The sequence below is a fragment of the Hemitrygon akajei genome, chromosome 2 (assembly GCF_048418815.1).
Source record: "Hemitrygon akajei chromosome 2, sHemAka1.3, whole genome shotgun sequence".
NCBI lineage: Eukaryota > Metazoa > Chordata > Chondrichthyes > Myliobatiformes > Dasyatidae > Hemitrygon > Hemitrygon akajei.
The window spans coordinates 189,217,222-189,243,253 of NC_133125.1; the positions used below are offsets into that span (position 1 = coordinate 189,217,222).

General features: G+C 41.6%; 1 protein-coding gene across 1 annotated transcript in view; it reads right to left on the reverse strand.

The window, feature by feature from the left end:
* LOC140721718 (uncharacterized) overlaps positions 1–26,032 on the reverse strand; it is a 154,725-nt gene that overhangs the window by 59,078 nt on the left and 69,615 nt on the right. The window contains exon 8 of the mRNA XM_073036505.1: positions 5,445–5,525. Within this exon, the coding sequence (XP_072892606.1) occupies positions 5,445–5,525 (81 nt within the window). The remainder of the gene's footprint in view (positions 1–5,444; positions 5,526–26,032) is intronic.

Here is a 26,032-nt window from a genome sequence, read left to right on the forward strand (position 1 = left end):
AGGTCGATTAGCAGCCTGATCAACACATTTGGACCCAGATTGGTGGTGGCAGTCAGTCTTTACAGAAGGACTGAGTTCATGGGGCTGCTCTCCACGTATGCAGCATTAAGACGTTTCCCATATTCTAGATTTATGATTATTGGACTGTACTTTATATTGGTTTCCTTCAGTTTTTTGGTGTTTTCATGTGGACGATTAGCGGATGGGTGAACTGTTATTGTTTTCTGTGTAAAAGGTGGGGTGGGGGTTTGGTGCTATGGTCATTGTTCTTTTCTGTGAGTGATAGGGTCAGGTGTAGAGGGTTATTGTGGCTGTGGATGAGGGGAGGGGATTTTGGGGTCTGTGAGTTTTGTTTCATTTCTGTGGGGGTGGAGTTGATGTATTTTCTTTCATCAACACCCATGGTCTGTATTTAATGGCCGTCTGGAGTACACAAATATCAAAGTTGTACTATACATACATACTTTGACAATAAAATTAACCTTAGAGGTGTAGCTTTTTTCTCCCTTTCAAAGTGTGCATAAAAGTTTTTCATCTTATCTGGGAATGAGGCATCACAGTCATTCATAATGTTAAGTTCCACTTTGGAGGAAGTACTGGTGTGCAAACCCTGTCAGAGCTGACTTGTATCCGATTTTGTCTCTAACTTCAATTGGAATTCTTCCTTTACTCTTAAAATAGCCTACCATAGGTTATATCCAGACTTGCTGAAAATTCTGGATCACTGTTTTTGAATGTCAGAGATGTAGTTCTTAGTTGACTGGGAATTTCCTAGTTCATTCACGGCTTTTGGTTTGGGTATGTCCAGCATGTCCTCAAAGGCATACACTTATCCACAGAGATCTTGATGAAGCTGGTGATAACTGTGGTATATTCATTCAGATTCAAAGATGATTTCATGAACATTGTCCAGTCCACTGATTCAAAACAGTCAACAGGACTTTCAGGTGCCTGTGGTAACAAATTGTACAAATTCACCATCCTCCGGCTGAAGGACTGAAAGTGTTATATTTGATTTCATGCAATAAGAATAAGGTATATGAACTTGTAGCACATTTACAGATTGTATGATGTTGCAGGCATCACTAAATCAAAGGTTGAAAGAAGAATATTGCTGGGAGCTTAACATCCAAGGTAATGCATTGTATCGAAATGACAGGCAGGTATGCAGAGGGGGTGTCATAGTCCTGATGGTGAAAAAAAAGAAATCAAATCATTATAAAGAGGTGACATAGGGTCAGGAGGTGAAAGAGCTAAGGAACAAGGGTAAAACATCCCCGATGGGAGTTATATACAGTTTGTGTATAAGGAGAAGGTGGGAGTGGAGGATGCTATCACGTATTTGCTGCACAAATCACTCTCTCACCTAGAGGGGGTCAGTTGTGCTGTGAGGATTACATTCCTTGACTTCTCTAGTGCCTTTAACACCATCCAGCCCAAGATCTTAAGGCACAAACTAACGGAGATGGGAGTAGACTCTCACATGGTGGATTGGATAGTGGACTACTTGACAGATAGACCTCAGTATGTGCGGTTGGGAGACTGTAGGTCTGACATGGTGGTCAGCAGCACAGGGGTGCCGCAGGGAACCGTACTCTCTCCGGTCCTGTTCACCCTGTACACATCAGACTTCCAATATAACTCGGAGTCCTGCCATGTGCAGAAGTTCGCTGATGACACGGCCATAGTGGGGTGTGTCAGGAATGGACAGGAGGAGGAGTATAGGAAACTGATACAGGACTTTGTGATATGGTGCAACTCAAACTACCTGCGTCTCAATATCACCAAGACCAAGGAGATGGTGGTGGACTTTAGGAGATCTAGGCCTCATATGGAGCCAGTGATCATTAATGGAGAATGTGTGGAGCAGGTTAAGACCTACAAGTATCTGGGAGTACAGTTAGACGAGAAGCTAGACTGGACTGCCAACACAGATGCCTTGTGCAGGAAGGCACAGAGTCGAATGTACTTCCTAAGAAGGTTGGCGTCATTCAATGTCTGTAGTGAGATGCTGAAGATGTTCTATAGGTCAGTTGTGGAGAGCGCCCTCTTCTTTGTGGTGGCGTGTTGGGGAGGAAGCATTAAGAAGAGGGACGCCTCACGTCTTAATAAGCTGGTAAGGAAGGCGGGCTCTGTCGTGGGCAAAGTACTGGAGGGTTTAACATCAGTAGCTGAGCGAAGGGCGCTGAGTAGGCTACGGTCAATTATGGATAACTCTGAACATCCTCTACATAGCACCATCCAGAGACAGAGAAGCAGTTTCAGCGACAGGTTACTATCGATGCAATGCTCCTCAGACAGGATGAAGAGGTCAATACTCCCCAATGCCATTAGGCTTTACAATTCTACCGCCAGGACTTAAGAACTTTTTAAAAGCTATTATTAATGCTTTTTGAGATAGTGATTTAGATGCATATCATATTTTTTACCGAGTTAAGTATTGTATGTAATTAGTTTTGCTACAACAAGTGTATGGGACATTGGAAAAAAAGTTGAATTTCCCCATGGGGATGAATAAAGTATCTATCTATCTATATATCTATCTAGTAAGGATGTGGTCTCCAATTTAGAATGTGATATAGAAAATGCTTGCCAAAAGGGCACTGTTACAGTAGTCACAGAGGATTTCAAATTGCAAGTAGATTGGGAAAGTCAGGTTGGTGCTGGATCGCAAGGATAATTTCTAGAATGCCTATGAGATGGCTTTTTAGAACAGCTTGTGGTTGAGACTACTAGGGGATCAAGATGGTATTCACCCCAGATTCTGAAAGCGGTGTCTGAAGAGATTTTGGAGTAATGATCACTAGATTCTGGAATAGTTCTGGAAGACTAGAAAATTGCAAATGTCACTCCACTCTTCAAGAAGGGAGAGAGGCAGAAGAAAAGTAATTAAAGACCAGTCAGTTTGATCTCAGTAGTTGAAAAGATGTTGGAGTTGATTCTTAAGGATTTGGGCTTGGGGTATTTGGAGGCACATGATAAAATAGGCTGCGGTCAATATGGTTTTCTCAAGGGAAAATCTTGCTTGACAAATCTGTTGGAATTCTTTGAAGAAATAAGCAGGATAGACAAAGGAGAATCAAATGATGTTGTGTATTTGGGCCTTGAGAAAGGCCTTTGACAAGGTGCCACTTATGATACTGCTTAACAAGTTCAGGGCCCATTGTATTATAGGAAAGCTACCAGTGACTAGTGGTGTTTCTTAAGACCATAAGACATAGGAGCAGAATTAGGCCATTTGCCCATCAAGTCAGATCTGCAATTTCATCATGGCTGTCAGTCCAATCTTCTGCCTTCTCCGTATCCCTTCATGCCCTGACCAATTAAGAATTTATCAACCTCTGCCTTAAGTATACATACAGACGGCCTCCACAGCTGCCTGTGACAATGAATTCCACAGACTCATCACTTTGTCTAAAGAAATTCCTCCTCATCTTTGTTTTAAAAGGATGCCCTTCTATTCTGAGGCTGTGTCCTCCGGTCCAAGACTCTCCCACCATTGGAAATATCCTCTCCACATCCACTTTATCAAAGCCTTTCACCATTCAATAGGTGACTCCTCATTCTTCTGAATTCCCATGAATACAGGCCCAGAGTCATCAAACGCTCCTACACAAGGACTCCCAAGTTCCTTTGAGAATCAGATTTTTGAATTTTGTCTCCATTTAGAAAACAGTCTACTCTTTTCTTTATTCTACCAAAGTGAATGACCATGCACTTCCCAATACTGTGTTGCATCCGCCACTTCTTTGTCCATTCACCTAACTTGTTTAAGTCCTTCTGTAGTCTTTCTACTTCCTCAAAACTACCTGCCTCTCCACTTATCTTCATATTGTCTGCAAACTTTGGAACCAAGCCATCAATTCCATCATCCAAGTCACTGACATGTAACGTAAAAAGCGGTCTCAACACTGTGGAACCAGATTAGAATATAAAAGCAAGTATGTAATGTTGAAGCTTAATAAAACATTGGTAAGGCTTCACTTGGACTACTGTAAGCAGTTTTGGATTCCTTATCTTAGAAAGGATGTGCTGAAAATGGAGAAGTTTCAAAGGAGGTACATAAAGATGATTCCAGGTTCAAACAGCTTGTCATAAAATGAGCGTTTGATGGTTCTGGGCCTGTGAAGAAGGCCTCTGTTGGTCAGGGTTGACCATGAATGTTGCATCCTAGCTGTCTAGTTATGCAAGCTTGGGCAGTACGATATGGAGAGCAAGCTGTTGCCCATTTAGTAAGCTCACTCTGTCCACACATCTGATGAACCCAAAGGAATGACACTGATACACTTTGGCACCAGCAGCATCACAGGAAATGCCAGTCAGCATTGATCTCAACGTAGAACTGTCTTAGGGATTCCAGCTTCTGGGTTTACTCCCAAATCCTTCCACGAGTGGGTATAGCTGCAAGGCAGCAGATGCTTGAGATCAGAGTTTTCCTTCTCCAAGATGAGCTACCAGCCACAGCTGATGAGGCCCATCAGCCTGTATTCACTAGAATTAGAGGAATGAAGAGTGACCTCATTGAAACCTATCAAGTGGTGAAAGTCCATGATACAGTATATGTGGAGAGGATGCTTCCTCTGGTGGCAGAGTCTAAGACCAGAGGACACAGCCTCAAAATAGAGAGACATTTTTTTAAATGGTGTGTCATTCTTCTCTATGGAAGACACTAACAGAATGCCAGAACTGCAAGAATGTCAGGGGACAGATGCGAGTATCATTGCTATTACTAAGGGAAGGTGCTTGGGAAGCTGAAAGTTCTGAAGGTAGATGACAGGCAGACAGACATACTTTATTGATCCCGAGGGATGTTAAAGATGATAAGTCAGCTAGACCAGATGGACTACACCCCAGGGTTCTGAGCAAGGTAGCTGAAGAGCTTGTGGAGGCATCAGTAATGATTTTTCAAAAAGGGAGGAGAATGAGGTTAAGAGGGCTAGTAAATCAGCCATAATGGAATGGTGGAGCAGACGATAGGCTTAATGGCCTAATTCTACTCCAATGTCTTACTCCAAGGTATTGTTATGGAGACTGCGGTGTTAAGTATCATCTCACACTGTCAGACACTGCAGATCAGAGGCACAAAGACTTAACAATCTATCTAAGTACAAAGTCAAGAAATATAAATTATAAAGATACCAGTGTTAAATACAGTATAGTCCACACAAAATGTCCAATATTGCATGTTGCATTGAACACTTGATACTGTTTGATATGTTGTGTGGATACTAATTATGTGCAAACAGATACCAATCCTCAGTAGTTCATACTAATATAGAGCAAAATTAAAGACTGTAGGCTATCAAGGCAACTTTAAATATAGTGCCTATACACAAAGTGCATACCAGCATTAAAAAATACAAAACACAGTCAACAAACACATCTAAATACAAATAGCACTGCTCCAGGACACCTGTAACTGTGATTTTCTCTGGTATACTTACCAATGTGTGCAGATTTGTAGAGTAGCAAAGATGGAACCAACACAGAAATGAGTCCCAGTAGATATGTAACACAACAATGATCTGAAAGCAGATTAAATAATTTATCCCAGTTGTTAATTTTTAAAGGAACCTCATCATTCTTGAACTACCAGTCTTCCATAGACTCCACAATAATTTTCAGGACAAGACAACCTGGTACTATTTCCCGTGTAGGAGGCTGAGGGGCTGACCTGATAGAGGTTTATAAAATTATGAGGAGTGAATGGCCACTATCTTTTTTTCACAAGGGGAGGGAGGTAGATAACTCTTGAAGGTAGATAAGACCAGATTATCTGCACCCCAGGGTTCTGAAGGAGATGGCTGAAGAGATTGTGGAGGCATTAGTAATGATCTTTCAATATTCTGGAATGCTTCTGGAAGACTGGAAAATTGCAAATGTCACTCCACTTTTCAAGGAGGAAGAGAGGCAGATGAAAGGAAATTATAGGCCAGTTAGTCTGACTTCAGTGGTCGGGAAGATATTGAAGTCGATAAAGAGTAAGAGAAAGGGGAGAGTTGACAGTGGACCACTGGAAAATGATGATGGGGGACAAAGAAATGGCAAATTAACTTAATGGGTACTTTGCATCTGTCTTCACTGTGCCAGATACTAGCAGTGTGCCAGAGGTCTGTGAATGTCAGGGAGAAGGAGTGAGTATCATTGTTATTACAAAGGAAAAAATGCTAGGGAAACACAAAGGAATTAAGGTGGGTAAGTCATCTGGACCAGATGGATGACATCCCAGAGTCCTGAGAGAGATTATTGAAGAGATAACAAATGCATTGGTCATGATCTTTCACGAATCACTTGATTCTGGCATTGTCCTGGAAGACTGCAAATGTCCCTCTACTCCTAAAGAAGGGAGAAAGGCAAAAGAAAGGAAATTATAGGCCAGTTAGCCTAAGCTCAGTGGTCAGGAAGGTGTTGGAGTCTATTATTAAGGATGACACTTCAGTGTACTTGGAGCCTAATGATAAATAAGTCAAAGTCAACATATTTTCTGTGGAGGGAAATCTTGCCTTGCAAAGCTGTGAGAGTTCTTTGAGGAAGCAATAGACAATAGACAATAGGTGCAGGAGTAGGCCATTCAGCCCTTCGAGCCAGCACTGCCATTCAATGTGATCATGGCTGATCATCCATAATCAGTACCCTGTTCCTGCCTTCTCCCCATATCCTTTGACTCCGTTATCTTTAAGAGCTCTATCTAACTCTTTTCTTGAAAGCATCCAGAGAATTGGCTTCCACTGCCTTCTGAAGCAGAGCATTCCATGGATCCACAACTCTCTGGGTGAAAAAGTTTTTCCTCAACTCTTTTCTAAATGGCCTACCCCTTATTCTTAAACTGTGGCCTCTGGTTCTGGACTCCCCCAACATCGGGAACATTTTTCCTGCCTTGAGCGTGTCTAAACCCTTAATGATCTTATATGTTTCAATCAGATCCCCTCTCATCCTTCTAAATTCCATGTATACAAGCCCAGTTGCTCCAATCTTTCAACATATGACAGTCCCGCCATCCCGGGAATTAACCTCATGATCCTACGCTGCACTCCCTCAATAGCAAGAATGTCCTTCCTCAAATTTGGAGACCAAAACTGACCACAATACTTCAGGTATGGTCTCACCAGGGCCCTGTACAACTGCAGAAGGACCGCTTTGCTCCTATACTCAACTCCTCTCGTTATGAAGGCCAACATGCCATTAGCTTTCTTCACTGCTTGCTGTACCTGCATGCTTACTTTGCCTACATGCCTACATGCAAAAAGCAGGTGGACAAAGGAGAGGCAGTGGATGTCACTTACTTCGATTTTCTGAAGGTATTTGATAATGTGCTACAGAAGGCTGCATAACAAGATAAAATCCTATGGCATTATAGTAAAGATACTGGCATGGATCAGGCAGGAGGCAGCAGAGTGGGAATAAAAGTGGCCTTTTCTGGTCAGCTGACAGTGACTAGGTGTTCCACAGGGATCAATATTGGGACTGCTACTTTTCACATTGTTTATCAGTGATTTGGGTAATGAAATTGATGGCATTGTAGCAAACTTTGCAGATGAAATCAAGATAGCTGGAGGGGTAGGTAGTGCTGAGGAAGTAATGTGATTACAGCAGGACATAGATTGGAAGAATGGGCAAAAAAGTGACAGATGGAATACAGTGTTGGGAAATATATGATAACGCATTTTGGTAAAAGGACAGTGTGGACTATTATCTAAATGGGAGAAGGTTCAACATCAGAGGTGTTAGGCCTTAGGAGTACTTGTGCAAGACTCCCTGAAGTTTAATTTACAGTTTGAATCTGTGGTAAAGAACGCAAATGCAATTTATTTCAAGGGGAGTAGAATATAAAATCAAGGAGATAATGCTGAGCCTTTACAAGATACTATCAAAGCGGAACAGAGTATTGTCAACCTTTCCACTATTTCAACAAAAGCTTGGAGCTCTGCAGAAAGTAGCATCCAAACTAGACAAAGAGGGCAGAGCCATGGTTTACAAAGCCCAGGTACGAAGTATCATGGAGTATGCCTGCTCATCATGGATGAATGCCTCACAGAGTGTCCTCAACCAGCTTAATTCCATTCAAAGAAAGGCTCTCAGGATTACAGGTGTAGATGAAGCCACAGCTTGTGAGAAGCTAGCCATCAGTAGCTTACACCACAGACCACAGGTTGCTGCAGCTACTGCGCTATACAAAATGCACACCAGCCACAGCCCTACAGACCTTCACACCATGCTGCCTTCACCTTATGAGGGACGGTGCACCACACAATCAAGTTTATCTATGCCTGCTCATGCTGTTTCTATGCCTGATGCGAGAACCTTCACACTGCATAGAAGCTTCCTTCACTGTGCTATCAGAATTTGGAAAAGCTTTCTAGATGCTGTTTTTGGAAACATCTGCAACGATGGGGTCCAAGCCTTCAAGATCTGAATGCACAAACACCTATCATCTCTAGGAGAGAAGTCACATGCTTCTTCAGAAGCTATCATGAAGGGGACTAGGATGGCAATGCTTGGTTATGAGCAGGTAGGGATAATACCTGACTTTCAAGAGCACTTGTGAGTTATGTTCTGGCTGGACTTAGTCCCTAAACTGCTGGAGAACAGTGCAGAAAGATCAGGTGCTGTTTTCTCACAGTAGGGATTAGTTTTTAATTCCAAGTGCTCCTGTCACGTTTTGTCATACTGTAACCTTTTCCTTCAATCTCTCTGAATTATGGAGGACAGCATGTGTATGAGTGTCTCTCCCCAGCAGACTTCATCATGATCATCATGACTCCAGTATTTCTACTATTTTTTAATGTTTCTTAATTGCACATCTGATTTTTCTGGCCTATCAGAGTTCTCTTTGGGAACTAGTTGACTTGATCAGCATTTCTGATCTGGCTATCGTTCACGACTGCACTTAATAACAAAAATGTTTTGGGTCCTATATCTCAGAAAGGATGTTTTGTAAGTATGTTAAAAATAAAAAGGATGTGTTGTAAAAATCAAAGAGAAATGAGAGTGGATATAGGACCATTAGAATATGAGGCAGGAGAAGTAATAACGGGGGACAAGGAGATGGCTGATGAACTAAATGAGTATTTTGCATCAGTTTTCACTGTGGAAGACATAAGCAGTGTGCCTGATGTTGTAGTGTGTGACGGAAGAGAAGAGGGTGCAATTACTGTTACAAGGGAGAAGATCCTCAAAAAGCTGAAAGACCTAAAGGTACATAAGTCACCTGGACCAGGTGAACTGCACCCTAGGGTTCTGAAAGAGGTAGTGTTGGAGACTGTCGTGGCATTAGAAATGATCTTTCAAAACTCAGTTGACTCTGGCATGGTGCCAGAGGACTGGAAAATTACAAATGTCTCTCCACCCTTTAAGAAAGGAGGAAGGCAGCAGAAAGGAAATTATAGACCAGTTAGCCTGACCTCAGTGGTTAAGAAAATGTTTAGTGAATGTTAAGGATGAGGTGATGGTGTACTTGGTGACACAGGATAAGATAGGACAAAGTCAGCATGGTTTTCTTAAGGGAAAATCCTGCTTATAGAACCTGTTGGAATTCTTTGAGGAGATTACAAGTAGGATAGATAAAGGAGATGTAGTTGATGTTGCATATTTGGACTTTCAGAAGGCCTTGGACAAGGTGCCATATTATGAGGTTGCTTACCAAGTTAAGAACCCATGGTATTACAGGAAAGTTACTAATATAGTTAGAGAATTGGCTGATTGTGTCACAGTCCCGACCATTGACTCCTCATATTCTCCTATTTCCCTTTTCCCCGTGTTCTCCCGGGCTCCGTGATTGTAGCACACCTGATTCTCATCTGAATCTGCAGCATAAATACCCCAGCTTTGCATCCACTCATCGCCAGATCGTTGTTTGAATTACGCCAGAGTGGTAATTCACGTTCCTGGTTGCTTAGGAATGTGTATTCTTAGTTTTGTTTCAGTGCTGAGGTTTGCCTGTGTTAACTCTGTCTCTCCGTGTCAAGATAAGTATTGCCTGCCGCCTGTCTTTCCGTTCATCCTCCTGTATGCCATTCAGCTCCAGCCACGCTCACGCCCTCGTCTGCATCCCAACTCTATCTCTGTGCCAGTGTCCTGCATTTGGGTTCACCTGTTCTTTGCAACAGATTGACAGGAGGCAGCGAGTGGGAATAAAAGGATCCTTTTCTGGTTGGCTGCCAGTAACTAGTGGTGTTCCACAGAAGTCAATGCTGGGACCGCTTCTTTTTATTCTAAATATAAATGATTCAGATGATGAAATAGATGGCTTTGTTGCCAAGTTTGCAGATGATACGAAGATTAGTGGAGGGGCAGGTAGTGTTGAGGAAACAGGTAGGATGCAGAAGGACTTAGTCGGATTAGGAAAGGACGTTTCAAAACTGGAGGGAGTTCAAAGGAGGTTCACAAAAATTATTCCAGGATTTAACAGCTTGTCATATGAAGAGTATTTGAATACTGTGGGCTTGTAGTCACTGGAATTTTGTGGAATAAGGGGTGACCTAACTGAAACCTATTGAATGGTAAAGACCTTGATGGTAAAGTGTTGATGTGAAAAGGATATTTCCTATGGTGGGAGTGTCTAAAACTAGGGGACACAGCCTTAAAATAGAAGTGTGTCCTTTCAGAACGGAGACAAGGAGGAATTTCTTTATCTAGAGAGTGGTGAATCTGTAGTATTCTTTGTCACAGGCAGCTGTGGAGGCCAGGTCTTTATGTATATTTGAGAGAGAGGCTTTCAATTCTTGATTGGACAGTGCATGAAGGGATACAGGGAGAAAGCAGGAGATTGGGGCTAAGAGGAATAATGGATCAGCCATGACAAAATTGCAGAGCAAACTCAATGGGCCAAATGGTCTAATTCTGCTCCTATATCTTATATTCTAAAACTGGAGGGCAGAGGTTTAAAGACCGAGGGGAAAGATTTAAAGGTGACTTGAGGAGCAACTTTTTCCACACATAGAGTGGTGACTAAGTGGAATGAGCATCCAGAGGAACTGGTAGAGAGAGACATAAATGTGAATAAGTGTGAGGTTATCCACTTTGGGAGTAAGAACAGGAAGGCAGATTATTATCTGAATGGTGTAGAGTTAGGTAAGGGAGTAATACAAAGAGATCTAGGAGTCCTTGTTCATCAGTCACAGAAGGTGAATGAGCAAGTGCAGCAGGCAGTGAAGAAGGCTAATGGAATGTTGGCCTTTATTACAAAGGGAATTGAGTACAAGAGCAAGGAAATCCTTTTGCATTTGTCCTGGTGAGACCACACCTGGAGTATTGTGTACAGTTTTGGTCTCCAGGGTTAAGGAAGGACATCCTGGCTGTAGAGGAAGTGCAGCGTAGATTCACAAGGTTAATTCCTGGGATGTCCAGACTGTCTTACGCAGAGAGGTTAGAGAGACTGGGCTTGTACACGCTGGAATTAAGGAGATTATTAAGGGATTGGACAAGATAGAGGCAGGAAATATGTTCCAGATGCTGGGAGAGTCCAGTACCAGAGGGCATGGTTTGAGAATAAGGGGTAGGTCATTTAGGACAGAGTTAAGGAAAAATTTCTTCTCCCAGAGAGTTGTGGAGGTCTGGAATGCACTGCCTCGGAAGGCAGTGGAGGCCAGTTCTCTGGATGCTTTCAAGAAGGAGCTAGATAGGTATCTTATGGATAGGGGAATCAAGGGATATGGGGACAAGGCAGGAACCGGGTATTGATAGGAATTGATCAGCCATGATCTCAAAATGGCGGTGCAGGCTCGAAGGGCCGAATGGTCTACTTCTGCACCTATTGTCTAAAAGACATTTATGACATGGATCAGAAAGGTTCAGAGAGAAATGGAGCAAATATTGCAAAATGTAAATAGCTCAAGTAGATAACTTGAATGAGATGGATGCTGTGGGACAAAAGACCTATTTCCCAGCTGTGCATGTCTATTACCTCCACACTAAGCTATTGTTTGTTTTTGAACAGGAACAAATTGTAAACCCAATCATGACCACATCCTGATAACATCCCCACTGTCACAGATAGGATCACATCATTAAGGAATTAATTGTTTGAGTAACCATCCATATTAAGTAGTTCAAAGGTTAATTATCAGAGTACATATGTTACCTTGAGCTTCATTTTCCTGCAGTATTTGGAGGAAAACAGAAATACAATAGAATTTACAAAATACACTGTACATAATCAGACAAATATGGACAAATAACTAATGTGCAAAAGAAGACAATTTGTACAAATAAAAATAATACTGAGTGTATGAATAGCTAAGGGTCCCTGAAAGTGATTCTGTGGTCATAGAATCAGTTCAGAGTAGTGGTGAATGAAGTTTCAGGAGCTTAATACTTGTAGAGTAAGAACTGTCCCTGATCTGGTAGTGTGGGCCCTAAAGTTTCTGTACGTCCTTCCCAAAAGTAGTGGTGAGAAGAGAATATGGTCTTGATGGTGAGGCTCTTTAATGATAAGAACATAAAAACATGAGAACAGGAGCAGGAGTAGGCCAACTGGCCCGTTGAGCCTGCCCCACCATTCAATAAGATCATGGTTGATCTGGCCATGGACTCATCTCCACATACCTGCCTTTTCCCCATAACCCTTAATACCCCTACTATGCAAAAATCTATAAAATCATTGATGCTGCTTTCTTCTGGCTCCTTGTTAATGACATCAATGGTGGGGAGGGCCTTGGCGATGTTCAGAGTTCAAAATAAATTCATTATCAAAGTACATATAGCTCACAATAGAAAATGCTGAGATTCATTTTCTTTCAGCATGCTCAATAAATCCAACAACCATTACAGAATCAATGAAAGATCGGACCAAGATTCTTTGTTTCATGGCTGCCTGTAAGGAGACGAATCTCAACATGGTACAATAAGACCATAAAAAATAGGAGCAGACTTAGGCCATTTAGCCTATTGAATCTGCTCTCCATTTCATCATGGGTGACCCAATTTTTCTCTCAGCTCCAATCTTCTCCTTTCTCTCCCTATCCCTTCATACTCTGGCCAATGAAGAGTTTCAACCTTTACCTTAAATATTCATAAAAACTTGGCCTCCACAGCTGCCTATGGCAAAGAATTCCACAGATTCACCACTCTCTGGCTAAAGAAATTCCTCCCCATCTCCATTCTAAAAGGAAGGACACTCCTCTATTCTGAGGCTGTGTCCTCTGCTCTTAGACTCTCTCACCAAAAGAAAAACCCTCTCCACATCCACTCTATCAAGGCCTTTCACCATTATATTGAGCCTACCCCTCATTCTTCTGAATTCCAGCAAATACAGGCCCATAGCTGTCAAACACTTTTCATATGACAAGCCATTGTACTATGGAATCATTTTCTCTTTTGAACCCTCTCCAGTTTCAGCATACGCTTTCAAAGTTAAACAAAGGAACAAAGAAAAACTACAGAACAATATAGGCCCTTTGGTCCACAATGCTGTGCCAAACACGTACTTACTTTAGAAATGATCGAGGGTTGCCCACAGCGCTCTATTTTTCTCAGCTGCATGTACTAATCCAGGAATCTCTGAAAACACCCTATCGTATCTGCCTTCACCAGCAGTCCGTTCCACACACTCACCACACTCTGCGTAAAAAACTTACCTTGACATCTCCTCTGTACCTACTTCCAATCATGTTAAAACTGTGTTCCTCTCATGATAGCTGTTTCACCCCGGGAAAAAGCCTCTGATTATCCACACAATCACTGCCTCCCATCATCTGAAACACCTCTGTCAGGTCACCTCTCATCCTCCGTCACTCCAAGGAAAAAAGGCTAAGTTCATTTAACCTATTCTACACAGAAACATAGAAAACCTACAGTACAATACAGGCCCTTCGGCGTACAAAGATCTGCCTGACACGTCCCAACCTTAGAAATTACTAGGCATACTCATAGCCATCTATTGTACTAAGCTCCATGTATCTATCCAAATGTCTCTTAAAAGACCCTATCGTATCCTCCTCCACCACCGTTGCTGACAGCCCAGTCCACACACCCCACTCTCTGAGTAAAAAAACTTACCACTGACATCTCCTCTGTACCTACTCCCCAGCACCTTAAATCTGTGTCCTATTTCAGCCCTGGGAAAAAGCCTCTGACTATCCACACAATCAATGCCTCTCATCATCTTATACACCTCTATCAGATCACCTCTCATCCTTCATCGCTCCAAAGAGAAAAGGCTGAGTTCACTCAACTTGTTTTCATAAGGCATGCTCCCCAATCCAGGCAACATCCTTGTAAATCTTTTCTGCACCCTTTCTATGGTTTCCAGATCCATCCTGTAGACAGGCGACCAGAACTGAGCACAGTACTCCAAGTGGAATCTGACTAGGGTCCTATATAGCTGTAACATTACCTCTTGGCTCCTAAATTCAATTCCACAATTGATGAAGGCCAATACACTGTATGCCTTCTTCACCACAGAGTCAACCTCCGCAGCTGCTTTGAGTGTTCTGTGGACTCGGACCCCAAGATCCCTCTAATCCTTCACACTGCCAAGAGTCTTACCATTAATACAATATTCTGCCATCATATTTGACCTACCAAAATGAACCACTTCACACTTATCTGGGTTGAACTCCATCTGCCACTTCTCAGCAAACACGAGGAAATCTGCAAATGCTGGAAATTCAAACAACAACACACACAAAATGCTGGTGACGTACTTCGTCAGGACAAAGGGTCTCGGCCCGAAACGTCGACAGTACTTCTCCTATAGATGCTGCCTGGCCTGCTATGTTCTGCCACTTCTCAGTCCAGTTTTGCATCCAATCGATATCCCACTGTAATCTCTGACAGGCCTCCACAGTACCCACAACACCTCCAACATTTGTGTCATCAGCAAACTTACTAACCCATCCCTCCACTTCCTCATCCAGGTCATTTATAAAAATCACGAAGAGTAAGGGTCCCAGAACAGATCCCTGAGGCACACCACTGCTCACCGACCTCCATGCAGAATATGACCCGTCCATAACCACTCTGCCTTCTGTATGCAAGCCATTTCTGGATCCACAGAACAAGGTTTCCTTGGATCTCATGCCTCCTTACTTTCTCAATAAGCCTTGTATGGGGTACCTTATCAAATGCCTTGCTGAAATCCATATACATTATATCTACTGCTCTTCCTTCACCAATGTGCTTAATCACATCCTCAAAAAATTCAATCAGGCTCGTGAGGCACAACCTGCCCTTGACAAAGCCATGCTGACTATTCCTAATCATATTATACCTCTCCAAATGTTAATAAATCCTGCCTCTCAGGATCTGCTCCAACAACTTACCAACCACTGAAGTAAGACTCACTGGTCTATAATATCCTGAGTTATCTCTACTCCCTTTCTTGAATAAGAGAACAACATCTGCAACCCCCCCAATGCTCCAGAACCTCTCCCGTCCCCATTGATGATGCAAAGATCATCACCAGAGGCTCAGCAATCTCCTCCCTCGCCACCCAGAGTAGCCTGGGGTACATCTCATCTGGTCCCAGTGACTTATCCAACTTGATGGTTTCCAAAAGCTCCAGCACATCCTCTTTCTTTTGCTCAAGCTTTTCAGTCCGCTGCAAGTCATCACTATAATCACCAAGATCCTTTTCCATAGTGAATACTGATGTAAAGTATTCATTAAATACCTCTTATTTCCTCCGGTTCCATACACACTTTCCCACTGTCACACTTGATAGATCCTATTCTTTCATGTCTTATCCTTTTGCTCTTCACATACTTATAAAATGCCTTGGGGTTTTCCTTCTTAAGCCTGTTTAAGCTTTTTTTCCTGTTAGCCTTATAATCTTTTAGAGCCCTAACATTACCTAGCTCTCTGAACCTTTTGTAATCTCTTTTTTTCTTCTTGACTAGATTTATTACTACCTTTGTACACTACGGTTCCTGTCTCATTGGAATGTACCTATACAGAACTCCACACAGATATCCCCTGAACATTTGCTACATTTCATCTGTAGTTTTCCCTGAGAACATCTGTTCCCAATTCAAGCTTCAAATTTCCTGTCTGATTTCCTCATAATTCCCCTTACTCCAATTAAACTCTTTTCTAACTTATCTGTTCCTATCTCTCCAATGCTATTGTAGATAGAATTATGATAACTATCTCCAAAATCCTCTCTCACTGAGAGATCTGACACCTGACCAGGTTCATTTCCCAATACCAAATCAAGTACAGTCCCTCCTTTTTTAGGCTTATCTACATATTGTGTCAAGAAGCCTTCCTGAACACAGCTAACAAACTCTACCCCATCTAAACCCCTTGCTCTAGGGAGATGCCAAATGATATTTCAGAAATTAAAATCTCCCATCACGACAATTCTGTTATTATTACACCTTTCCAGGATCTGCTTCCCTATCTGCTCCTCGATATCCCTGTTACTACTGGGTGGCCTATAAAAAATACCCAGTAAAGTTATTGACCCCTTGCTGTTCCTAACTTCCACCCACAGAGACTCCGTAGACAATTCTTCTATGACGTCCACCTTTTCTGCAGCCATGACACCGTCTCTGATCAATAGTGCCACAACCCCACCTCTTTTGCACTCCCCCGTCCTTTCTGAAACATCTAAAACACAGCATGTGAAGTATCTATTCCTGTCTCTGAGCCATCCAAGTCTCTGTAATGGCCACCACATCATAGCTCCATGTACTGATTGTTCCAAGCTCAGCTGCTTTGTTCACAATACTCTTTGCGTTAAAATAGATACATATCAAACCATCGGTCTGAACACGTCCCTTCTCTGTCACCTGCCTATCCTCCCTCACATACTGTCTCTAAGCTTTCTCCATTTGTGAGCCAACCACCTCTTCCCCAGTCTCTTCGGTTAGGTTCCCACCTCCCAACAATTCTAGTTTAAACTCTCCCCAGTAGCCTTAGTAAACCTCCCCGCCAGTGGGATATTGGTCCCACTGGTATTCAAATGCAACCCATCCTTTTTGCACAGGTCACACTTGCCCTGAAAGAGGTCCCAATGATCCAGAAATCTGAATCCCTGCACTCTGCTCCAATCTCTCAGCCACACATTTATCCTCCACCTCATTCTATTCCTATTCTCACTGTCACGTGGCACAGGCAGTAATCCCGAGATTACTACCTTTGCGGTCCTGCATCTCAACTTCCTTCCTAACTCCCTGTAGCCTGTTTTCAAGACCTAATCCCTTTTCCTATCTATGTCATGAACGTGATCTGAAACATCCCAGACCCAGGCACCTGGGAGGCAAACTACCATCCGAGGTTCTTTCCTGCATCTACAGAATCACCCGTCTGACCCCCTAATGGAGTCCCCTATCACTACTGCCTTCCTCTTCCTACCCTTCTGAGCCAAAGGGCCGGACTCTGTGCCAGAGCCACGGACACTGTTGCTTCCCCCAGGTAGGATGTCCGCTCCAACAGTATTCAAACAGGAGTACTTATTGTCAAGGGGTACAGCCACAGGGGTACTCTCTAGTAGCTGACTCTTCCCCATCCCTCTCCTGACTGTGACCCACTTGTCTATCTTCCGTGGCCCCGGTGTGACCACCTGCCTATAACTCCTTTCAATCATCTCCTCGCTCTCTCTGACCCGACGAAGGTCATCGAGCTGCAACTCCAGTTCCCTAATGCAGTCTCTTAGGAGCTGCAGTTCGACACACTAGGTGCAGATATGGCTGTCCGGGAGGCTGGGAGACTCCAGGACCTCCCACATCGGACACCGAGCACAGAACACCAACCTCACACACAATTGTGTAAACCTACCTTGCCCCATTACCACCTAAGCCCAATGAGTCAAAGCCCTATTACTCTGCTACCCTCACTCTGCTGCCCACTCCAAACGCTGGCCGCTGGGTATGGCGGTCTTTTTAAACATTCCCTGTTCTGCTAGATGAAGTCATGTGCCTGCGCAGACTTGCCTCTCTTTACCCCGAGTAGTAAAATGCCTTCGCTCTGGAAATCCATAGCCATTCCACTCGCATCTTCTTGTTCCGAATCTCATAAGGCATGCTGCCCACTTCTCATAAAGCATGCTCCCTAATCTAGGCAACATCCTTGTAAATCTGCTCTGCACCCTTTCCATCGATTCCACATCCTTCCTGAAGTGAGGTGACCAGAACTGAGCACAGTACTCCAAGTGGGGTCTGACCAGGGTCCTATAAAGCTGTAACATTACCTTTTCACTCTTAAACTCAATCCCACGGTTGATGAAGATCAATGCCTTCTCAACCACAGAGTCAACCTGGGCAGCAGCTTTGAGTGCCCTATGCACTCGGATCCCAAGATTCCTCTGATCATCCACACTACCAAGAGTCTTACCATTAATACTATATTCTGCCATCATACTTCACCTACCAAAATGAACCACTTCACACTTATCTGGGTTGAACTCCATCTGCCACTTCTCAGCCCAGTTTTGCATCCTATCAATGTCCCACTGTAACCTCTGACAGCCCTCCACACTATCCACAACACCCCCAATCTTTGTGTCTTCAGCAAATTTAATAACCCATCCTTCCACTTCCTCATCCAGTTCATTTATAAATATCACGAAGAGAAGGGATCCCAGAACAGATCCCTGAGGCACTCCACTGGTCACCAACCTCCATGCAGAATATGTCCTATCTGCAACCACTCTTTGCCTTCTGTGGGCAAGCCAATTCTGGATCCACAGAACAAGGTCCCCTTGGATCCCATGCCTCCTTACTTTCACAATGAGCCTTACATGGGGTACCTTATCAAATGCCTTGCTGAAATCCATATACATTACATCTATCACTCTACCTTCATCAATGTGTTCAGTCACATCCTCAAAAAATTTAGTTAGGATCGTAAGGCACGACCTAACTTTGACAAAGCCATGCTGACTATTTCCAATTATATTATGCCTCTCCAAATGTTCATAAATCCTGTCTCTCAGGATCATTTCCTTCAACTTAACTGCCACTGAAGTAAGACTCACTGGTCTATAATTTCCTGGGCTACCTCTGCTCCCTTTCTTGAATAATAGAAAAACATCCGCAACCCTCCAATCCTCCAGAACCTCCCCTGTGTCCATTGATGATGCAAAGATCATTGTCAGAGGCTTAGCAATCTTCTCCTTTGCCTCCCAGAGTAGCGTGGGGTACATCTCAACCAGTCTTGGAGACCAGCAACTTAATGCTTTTCAAAACCTCCAGCACATCCTCTTTCTTAATGTCTATATGCTCAAGCTTTTCAAGCATTTGTAAGTCATGCCTACAATTACCAAGATCCTTTTCCATAGTGAATGCTGAATCAGAGTATTCATTAAGTACCACAGCTATCTCCTTCGGTACCACGAACATTCTTCCACTGTCACACTTGATTGGTCCTATTCTCTCACATTTTATTCCCTTGTTCTTCACTTACTTGCAGAATGCCTTAGGGATTTTTTAATCCTGCTTGCTAAAGCTTTCACATGGCCCCTTCTGCCTCTCCTAATTTTGTTCTTAAGCTCCTTCCTGCTAGCCTTCATTTATATTTTAAAATCTTTTTATTAATTATTATTGAAGATTAACAAAAAAGATACACTGTATCAATATGTCCTTATATACAATAAAGGATTAAATTAGCAAATAACTGATTAACAAAGCTAAGCAATATATCAATAATAATAATAAGAGAAAATAAAGTGTTAAGAATATTTTTTGAAAGAAAAAGGAAAAAAAAAGAACCACTACTAACTGAAAAAAAAAACAAACAAAAAAAACCCCATTGGGAGCACAACCCCAGAACTATACATCATACAAGCATCCATAGAAAAAAAAAACAATCCACCAACTCAAATCCATTTAAAAAAATTGGGCGGAAACCATATTAATTAACTCAAATCAAATGATAGTAGCGGGCGAATGAAACCCACCTTTTCTCAAAATCAAATCAAGGATCAAAAGTTCGACTTTTCTCCAAACTAAGGCATAACATCACCTGAGAGAACCATTGTATCAAAGTAGGAGCAGAAACATCTTTCCATTTCAACAAAATAGCCCTTCTGGCCAATAATGTAACAAACGCAATTACATGTTGGTCTGATGGTGAAATACCATGAGTATATTGAGGGTTTATACTAAATAAATCTGTCGATTTATTAGGTTGTAAATTAATTTTTTAAACTTTAGAAATTTTAGAGAAAATAGACTTCCAAAAATGTTTCAGTACAGAACATGACCAAAACATATGTGTCAATGTAGCTGTCTCGGTTTTACATCTGTCACACTGACTATCAACATTAGAAAACATCTTAGACAGTCTCTCCTTTGTTAAATAGTAACAATGTACAACTTTAAATTGAATTATAGAGTGATCGGCACAGATCGAAGAAGAGTTAACCAACTACAAAATCCGCAACCAATCTTCTGTTATCAGGGTCATGTTAAGCTCTCTCTCTCAATCTTGCTTAATCTTAAGTGAAGGGTAATTGTGCTGTTGTAACAATTTTAAATTTTCCCAATAAAACCCTTCACTAAAGGATTCATTTTTAAAATAATATCTAACAGGTCAGAACCTTGTATATATGGAAAATTACCTAAGTTTTTCTGTAAGAAGTGTCTGACCTGAAGATATTGCAGGAAATGTGAATATGAGAGAGAGTATTTAGTTACTAATTTCTCAAAAGACATCAATTGGCCATCCTGAAACAGATCCATGAAGGAATAAAACCCTTTATTCTTCCAAAAAAGAGAAGTAGGATCACTTAATGAAGGTTTAAATAAATAATTTTGATAAATTAAATTAAAAAGTTTAAATATTTTAAGATTTAAAAAGTTATGAAACTGGAACCAAATTCGTAATGACTGCTTAATCACAGGATATGAATTTAAATTATTAATTTTGGCCATTTGTACAGGTAAAGAAGCTCCTAATAATGAGGTTAAGTGAAACTGTTTCACAGCATTCAATTCCAAATCAGACCAAGACGGTCGTTCATCTCTATCAGCCCAATATAACTAAAAACACATATAACGTATATTGACAGCCCAATAATACATTCTTAAATTAGGCAAAGCAAGACCTCCATCTTTTTATAATTTTTGTAAATGGTATTTACCAATTCTTGGTCTTTTATTATTCCAAACAAAATATGAAATAATAAGAGTCAACCTGATTTGAAAAATTGCTTAGTTAAAAAATAGGGATATTTTGAAATACATATAAAAATTTTGGTAAAATCATCATTTTAACTGCATGAATTCAGACAACTAATGAAAGTGTAAGTGGATTCCATCTACAAAATAATTGCTTCATAAAATCCACTAAAGGAACCAAATTAGCTTCATAAAGGTCCTTATAACTTTTAGTAATAATAATACCTAAATATTTAAATGAGTCTGTAACTCTAAAAGGAATGTTATTATATATAGAAGCAGAATCATTTAGGGGAAATAATTCACTTTTACGAAGGTTTAGTTTACATCCCGAAAACTTCCCAAAATCGTTTAATAGTTTCAATAAACTAGGAATGCATTCTTCAGGATTCGAAATATAAACTGACATTGTCAGCATAAAGAGAGATAGACAATAGACAATAGGTGCAGAAGTAGACCATTTGGCCCTTCGAGCCTGCACCACCATTCTGAGATCATGGCTGATCATCTACTATCAATACCTGGTTCCTGCCTTGTCCCCATATCCCTTGATTCCCCTATCCATAAGATACCTATCTAGCTCCTTCTTGAAAGCATCCAGAGAATTTGCCTCAACTGCCTTCCGAGGCAGTGCATTCCACACCCCCACAACTCTCTGGGAGAAGAAGTTTTTCCTTAATTCTGTCCTAAATGACCTACCCCTTATTCTCAAACCACGCCCTCTGGTACTGGACTCTCCCAGCATCTGGAACATATTTCCTGCCTCTATCTTGTCCAATCCCTTAATAATCTTATATGTTGCAATCAGATCCCCTCTCAATCTCCTTAATTCCAGCGTGTACAAGCCCAGTCTCTCTAACCTCTCTACGTAAGACAGTCCGGACATCCCAGGAATTAACCTCGTGAATCTACGCTGCACTTCCTCTACAGCCAGGATGTCCTTCCTTAACCCTGGAGACCAAAACTGTACACAATACTCCAGGTGTGGTCTCACCAGGGCCCTGTACAAATGCAAAAGGATTTCCTTGCTCTTGTACTCAATTCCCTTTGTAATAAAGGCCAACATTCCATTAGCCTTCTTCACTGCCTGCTGCACTTGCTCATTCACCTTCAGTGACTGATGAACAAGGACTCCTAGATCTCTTTGTATTTCTCCCTTACCTAACTCTACACCGTTCAGATAATAATCTGCCTTCCTGTTCTTACTCCTAAAGTGGTAACCTCACACTTATTCACATTAAACGTCATCTGCCAAGTATCTGCCCACTCACTCAGCCTATCCAAGTCACCCTGAATTCTCCTAACATACTCATCAATTGTCACACTGCCACCCAGCTTAGTATCATTAGCAAACTTGCTGATGTTATTCTCAATGCCTTCATCTAAATCACTGATGTAAATCTTAAACAGCTGTGGTCCCAATACCGAGCCCAGTGGCACCCCACTAGTCACCACCTGCCATTCCGAGAAACACCCATTCACCGTTACCCTTTGCTTTCTATCTGCCAACCAGTTTTCTATCCATGTCAATATCTTCCCCCCAATGCCATGAGCTCTGATTTTACCCACCAATCTCCTATGTGGAGATTGGAGATTACCCACCAATCTCCTATCTCCTATGGTTTCAATTTCAGAAATTTTTTGGGTTGAATCAATTTGTTTTAACTATTCTTATTGTATCCAATTTCTTTTTTCATCCTTCTATTATGGACCAAGCTTATTCAGCTTGAGAGACTAAAGGAATACTACGATTTTCTGATTTATTTTTGGACAATTGTTTTATGTCTTTTGAACAATTATCTAATAAATATAAATTGCCTAGATCTCATTTTTTTTTTTAGATATTTACAGATTAGGAATTTCTTAAACACTGTACTTCCTACCTTTCCAAATCTTGATTCTTCGGGTATTTTGGAGAAATTGTTAGAACTAAATCCTTTTCAGAAAGGTGTAATATCAAATGTTTACAATATAATTATGAAAATACATTCAGAGGCCTTTTATAAGATTAAAAATGATTGGGAAAGAGAACTTAACTACCATCCCTATTGAGAATTGGGATAAAATTCTTCAATTAGTTAATTTATCCTCTATATGTGCTAAACATTCATTGATACAGTTTAAAGTTGTGCGCAGGGCTCATATGTCCAAGGATAAATTGGCTCGTTTTTATTCCCATATAAATCCTATATGTGACAGATATCATTCTGAGATAGCTTCTTTAACTCATATGTTTTGGTCATGTCCGCTTTGAAAGACATTTTTGATATTATTTCCACGGTATTGAACATTGATTTACAACCTCATCCTATTACTGCAATCTTTGGTTTACCAATGATGGAGTCAATCCATTTATCTTCTTCTGCTTGTTGGATGATTGCATTTCTTACATTAATGGCTGGAAGATCTATTTTGTTGAATTAGAAAGAAATTAATCCCCCTACCGTATTTCATTGATTTTCTCAAACTATGTTATGTCTAAATTTGGAGAAAATTAGAAGTGTCGTATATGACCCTTCTATTAAATTTGAAAAGATTTGGAGGCCATTTATTCAATATTTTCACATGATGTAATTTGACCCTGTTCCAATCCTATTTGTTTTTCCAGTTTTGATTATATATATGTTGAGAGGATTGGAGTTGGGGACACTGATGATTTTGTATTTTTTTTTATAGATACTATAAACAGCCCATTTTTTTTCTTTTTTTTTCTTTATTACTAAGTGGTTAGTTTGTTAGATTAGTTTTTCTTAGGGTAATAATATTTTTTTCTTTTTCTCTTTTCTGTTTTTTTTCACCATGATTTACCTAGTTTTTTTGTTTCGTTTATATGACATTTGTATCATTCATGTAACTATATTGTACTTATTGCTTGTGTATCCTTTTATGTTCATTTTAATTTTGTAAGTTTGTAATCCCATTATCTATGTACTAATTTTATCATGTTGATGTTAATAAAAAGATTGAAAAAGAAAGAGAGAGCTATAGCATCATATTCACATTTCTGGACAAACATTAATCTTACAATTAATCCTGTAAATCAAAACTAACCCCAATCCTCCCACCACCCCAAAAAACCCAAAATTTGGCAAAAATGACTGAAATGCCTCCCCATACACTTGATTGGTCCTATTCTCTCACGTCTTATTCCCTTGCTCTTCACATACTTGCAGAATACTTTGGGGTTTTCTTTAATCCTGCTCATGGCTCCTTCTGCCTCTCCTAATTTCATTCTTAAGCTCCTTCCCACTAGCCTTATAATTTTCTAGATCTCTATGATTAACTAGTTTTTTGAACCTTTCCTAAGGTTTTCTTTCCTTAACTCAATTTTCAACAGCCTTTATACACCATGGTTCCTGAACCCTACCATCCTTTCCCTGTCTCATTGGAACGTATGTATGCAGAACGCCATGCAAATATCCCCTGATCATTTGCCACATTTCTGCCACACATTTCTGCTTCCCAATTCTCAATATTCCTGGATTTCAGTGTTGAGGGGTGGCATTACTGGTCAGTGATACTATTATACCTACAGAAAGGGTGAGTAATGTAGCAGGGTCCTCTTTTGAGTCAGTATGGGTGGAAGTCAGGAACAGGAAGGGAGCAGTTACTCTGTTGGGGATATTCTATAGGCCCCCTGGTAGCACCAGAGATAGCGAGGAGCAGATTGGGAAGCATATTTTGGAAAGGTGTAAAAATAACAGGGTTGTTATCATGGGAGACTTTAACTTCCCTAATATTGATTGGTACCTGATTAGTTCTAATGATTTAGATGGGGCAGAATTTGTTAAATGTGTCCAGGACGGATTCCTGTCACAGCATGTTGACAGGCCAAATAGGGGGAATGCCATACTAGATCTAGTATTAGGTAACGAACTGGGTCAGGTCCCAGATCTCTCAGTGGGTGAGCATCTGGGGGGCAGTGACCACCGCTCCCTGGCCTTTAGCATTAGGGATCCTAGACTTCCTGACTGGGAGATCTCAGTCAGTCCTGAGCGGGAGCAGCATCTCCAACACCATCACACACTGAGCACGGGGGCTCCCCAGGGTTGCGTGCTCAGTCCACTGCTATTCACTTTGCTGACCCACGACTGTGCTGCAATACGCAGCTCGAACCACATCATCAAGTTCACCGATGACACCACCGTGGTGGGTCTCATCAGCAAGAGCGACGAGTCAGTTTACAGAGAGGAGGTGCAGTGGATAACGGACTGGTGCAGAGCCAACAACCTGTCTCTGAATGTGAAAAAAAACAAAAGAGATGATTGTTGACTTCAGGAGGGCATGGAGCGACCACTCCCCGCTGAACATCGATGGCTCCTCGGTAGACATCGTAAAGAGCACCAAATTTCTTGGTGTTCACCTGACGGAGAATCTCACCTGGTCCCTCAACACCAGCTCCATAGCAAAGAAAGCCCAGCAGCGTCTCTACGTTTTGCGAAGGCTGAGGGAAGTCCATCTCCCACCCCCCCCCCCATCCTCATCACATTCTACAGGGTTGTATTGAGAGCATTCTGAGCAGCTGCATCACTGCCTGGTTCGGAAATTGCACCATCTCGGATCGCAAGACCCTGCAGCGGATAGTGAGGTCAGCTGAGATCATCATCGGGGTCTCTCTTCCTGCCATCTCGGACATTTACACTACACGCTGCATCTGCAAAGGAAATGGCATTATGAAGGACCCAATTCACCCCTCATACAATCTCTTCTCCCTCCTGCCATCTGGGAAAAGGCTCCGAAGCATTCGGGCTCTTACGACCAAACTATATAACAGTTTCTTCCCCCAAGCTATCAGACTCCTCAATACCCGAAGCCTGGACTGACACCTTGCCCTACTGTCCTGTTTATTATTTATTGTAATGCCGATACTGTTTTGTGCACTTTATGCAGTCCAGTGTAGGTCTGTAGTCTAGTATAGCTTTCTCTGTGTTTTTTTTTATTATTATGCAGTTAAGTCATTTTTTTGTACTGTG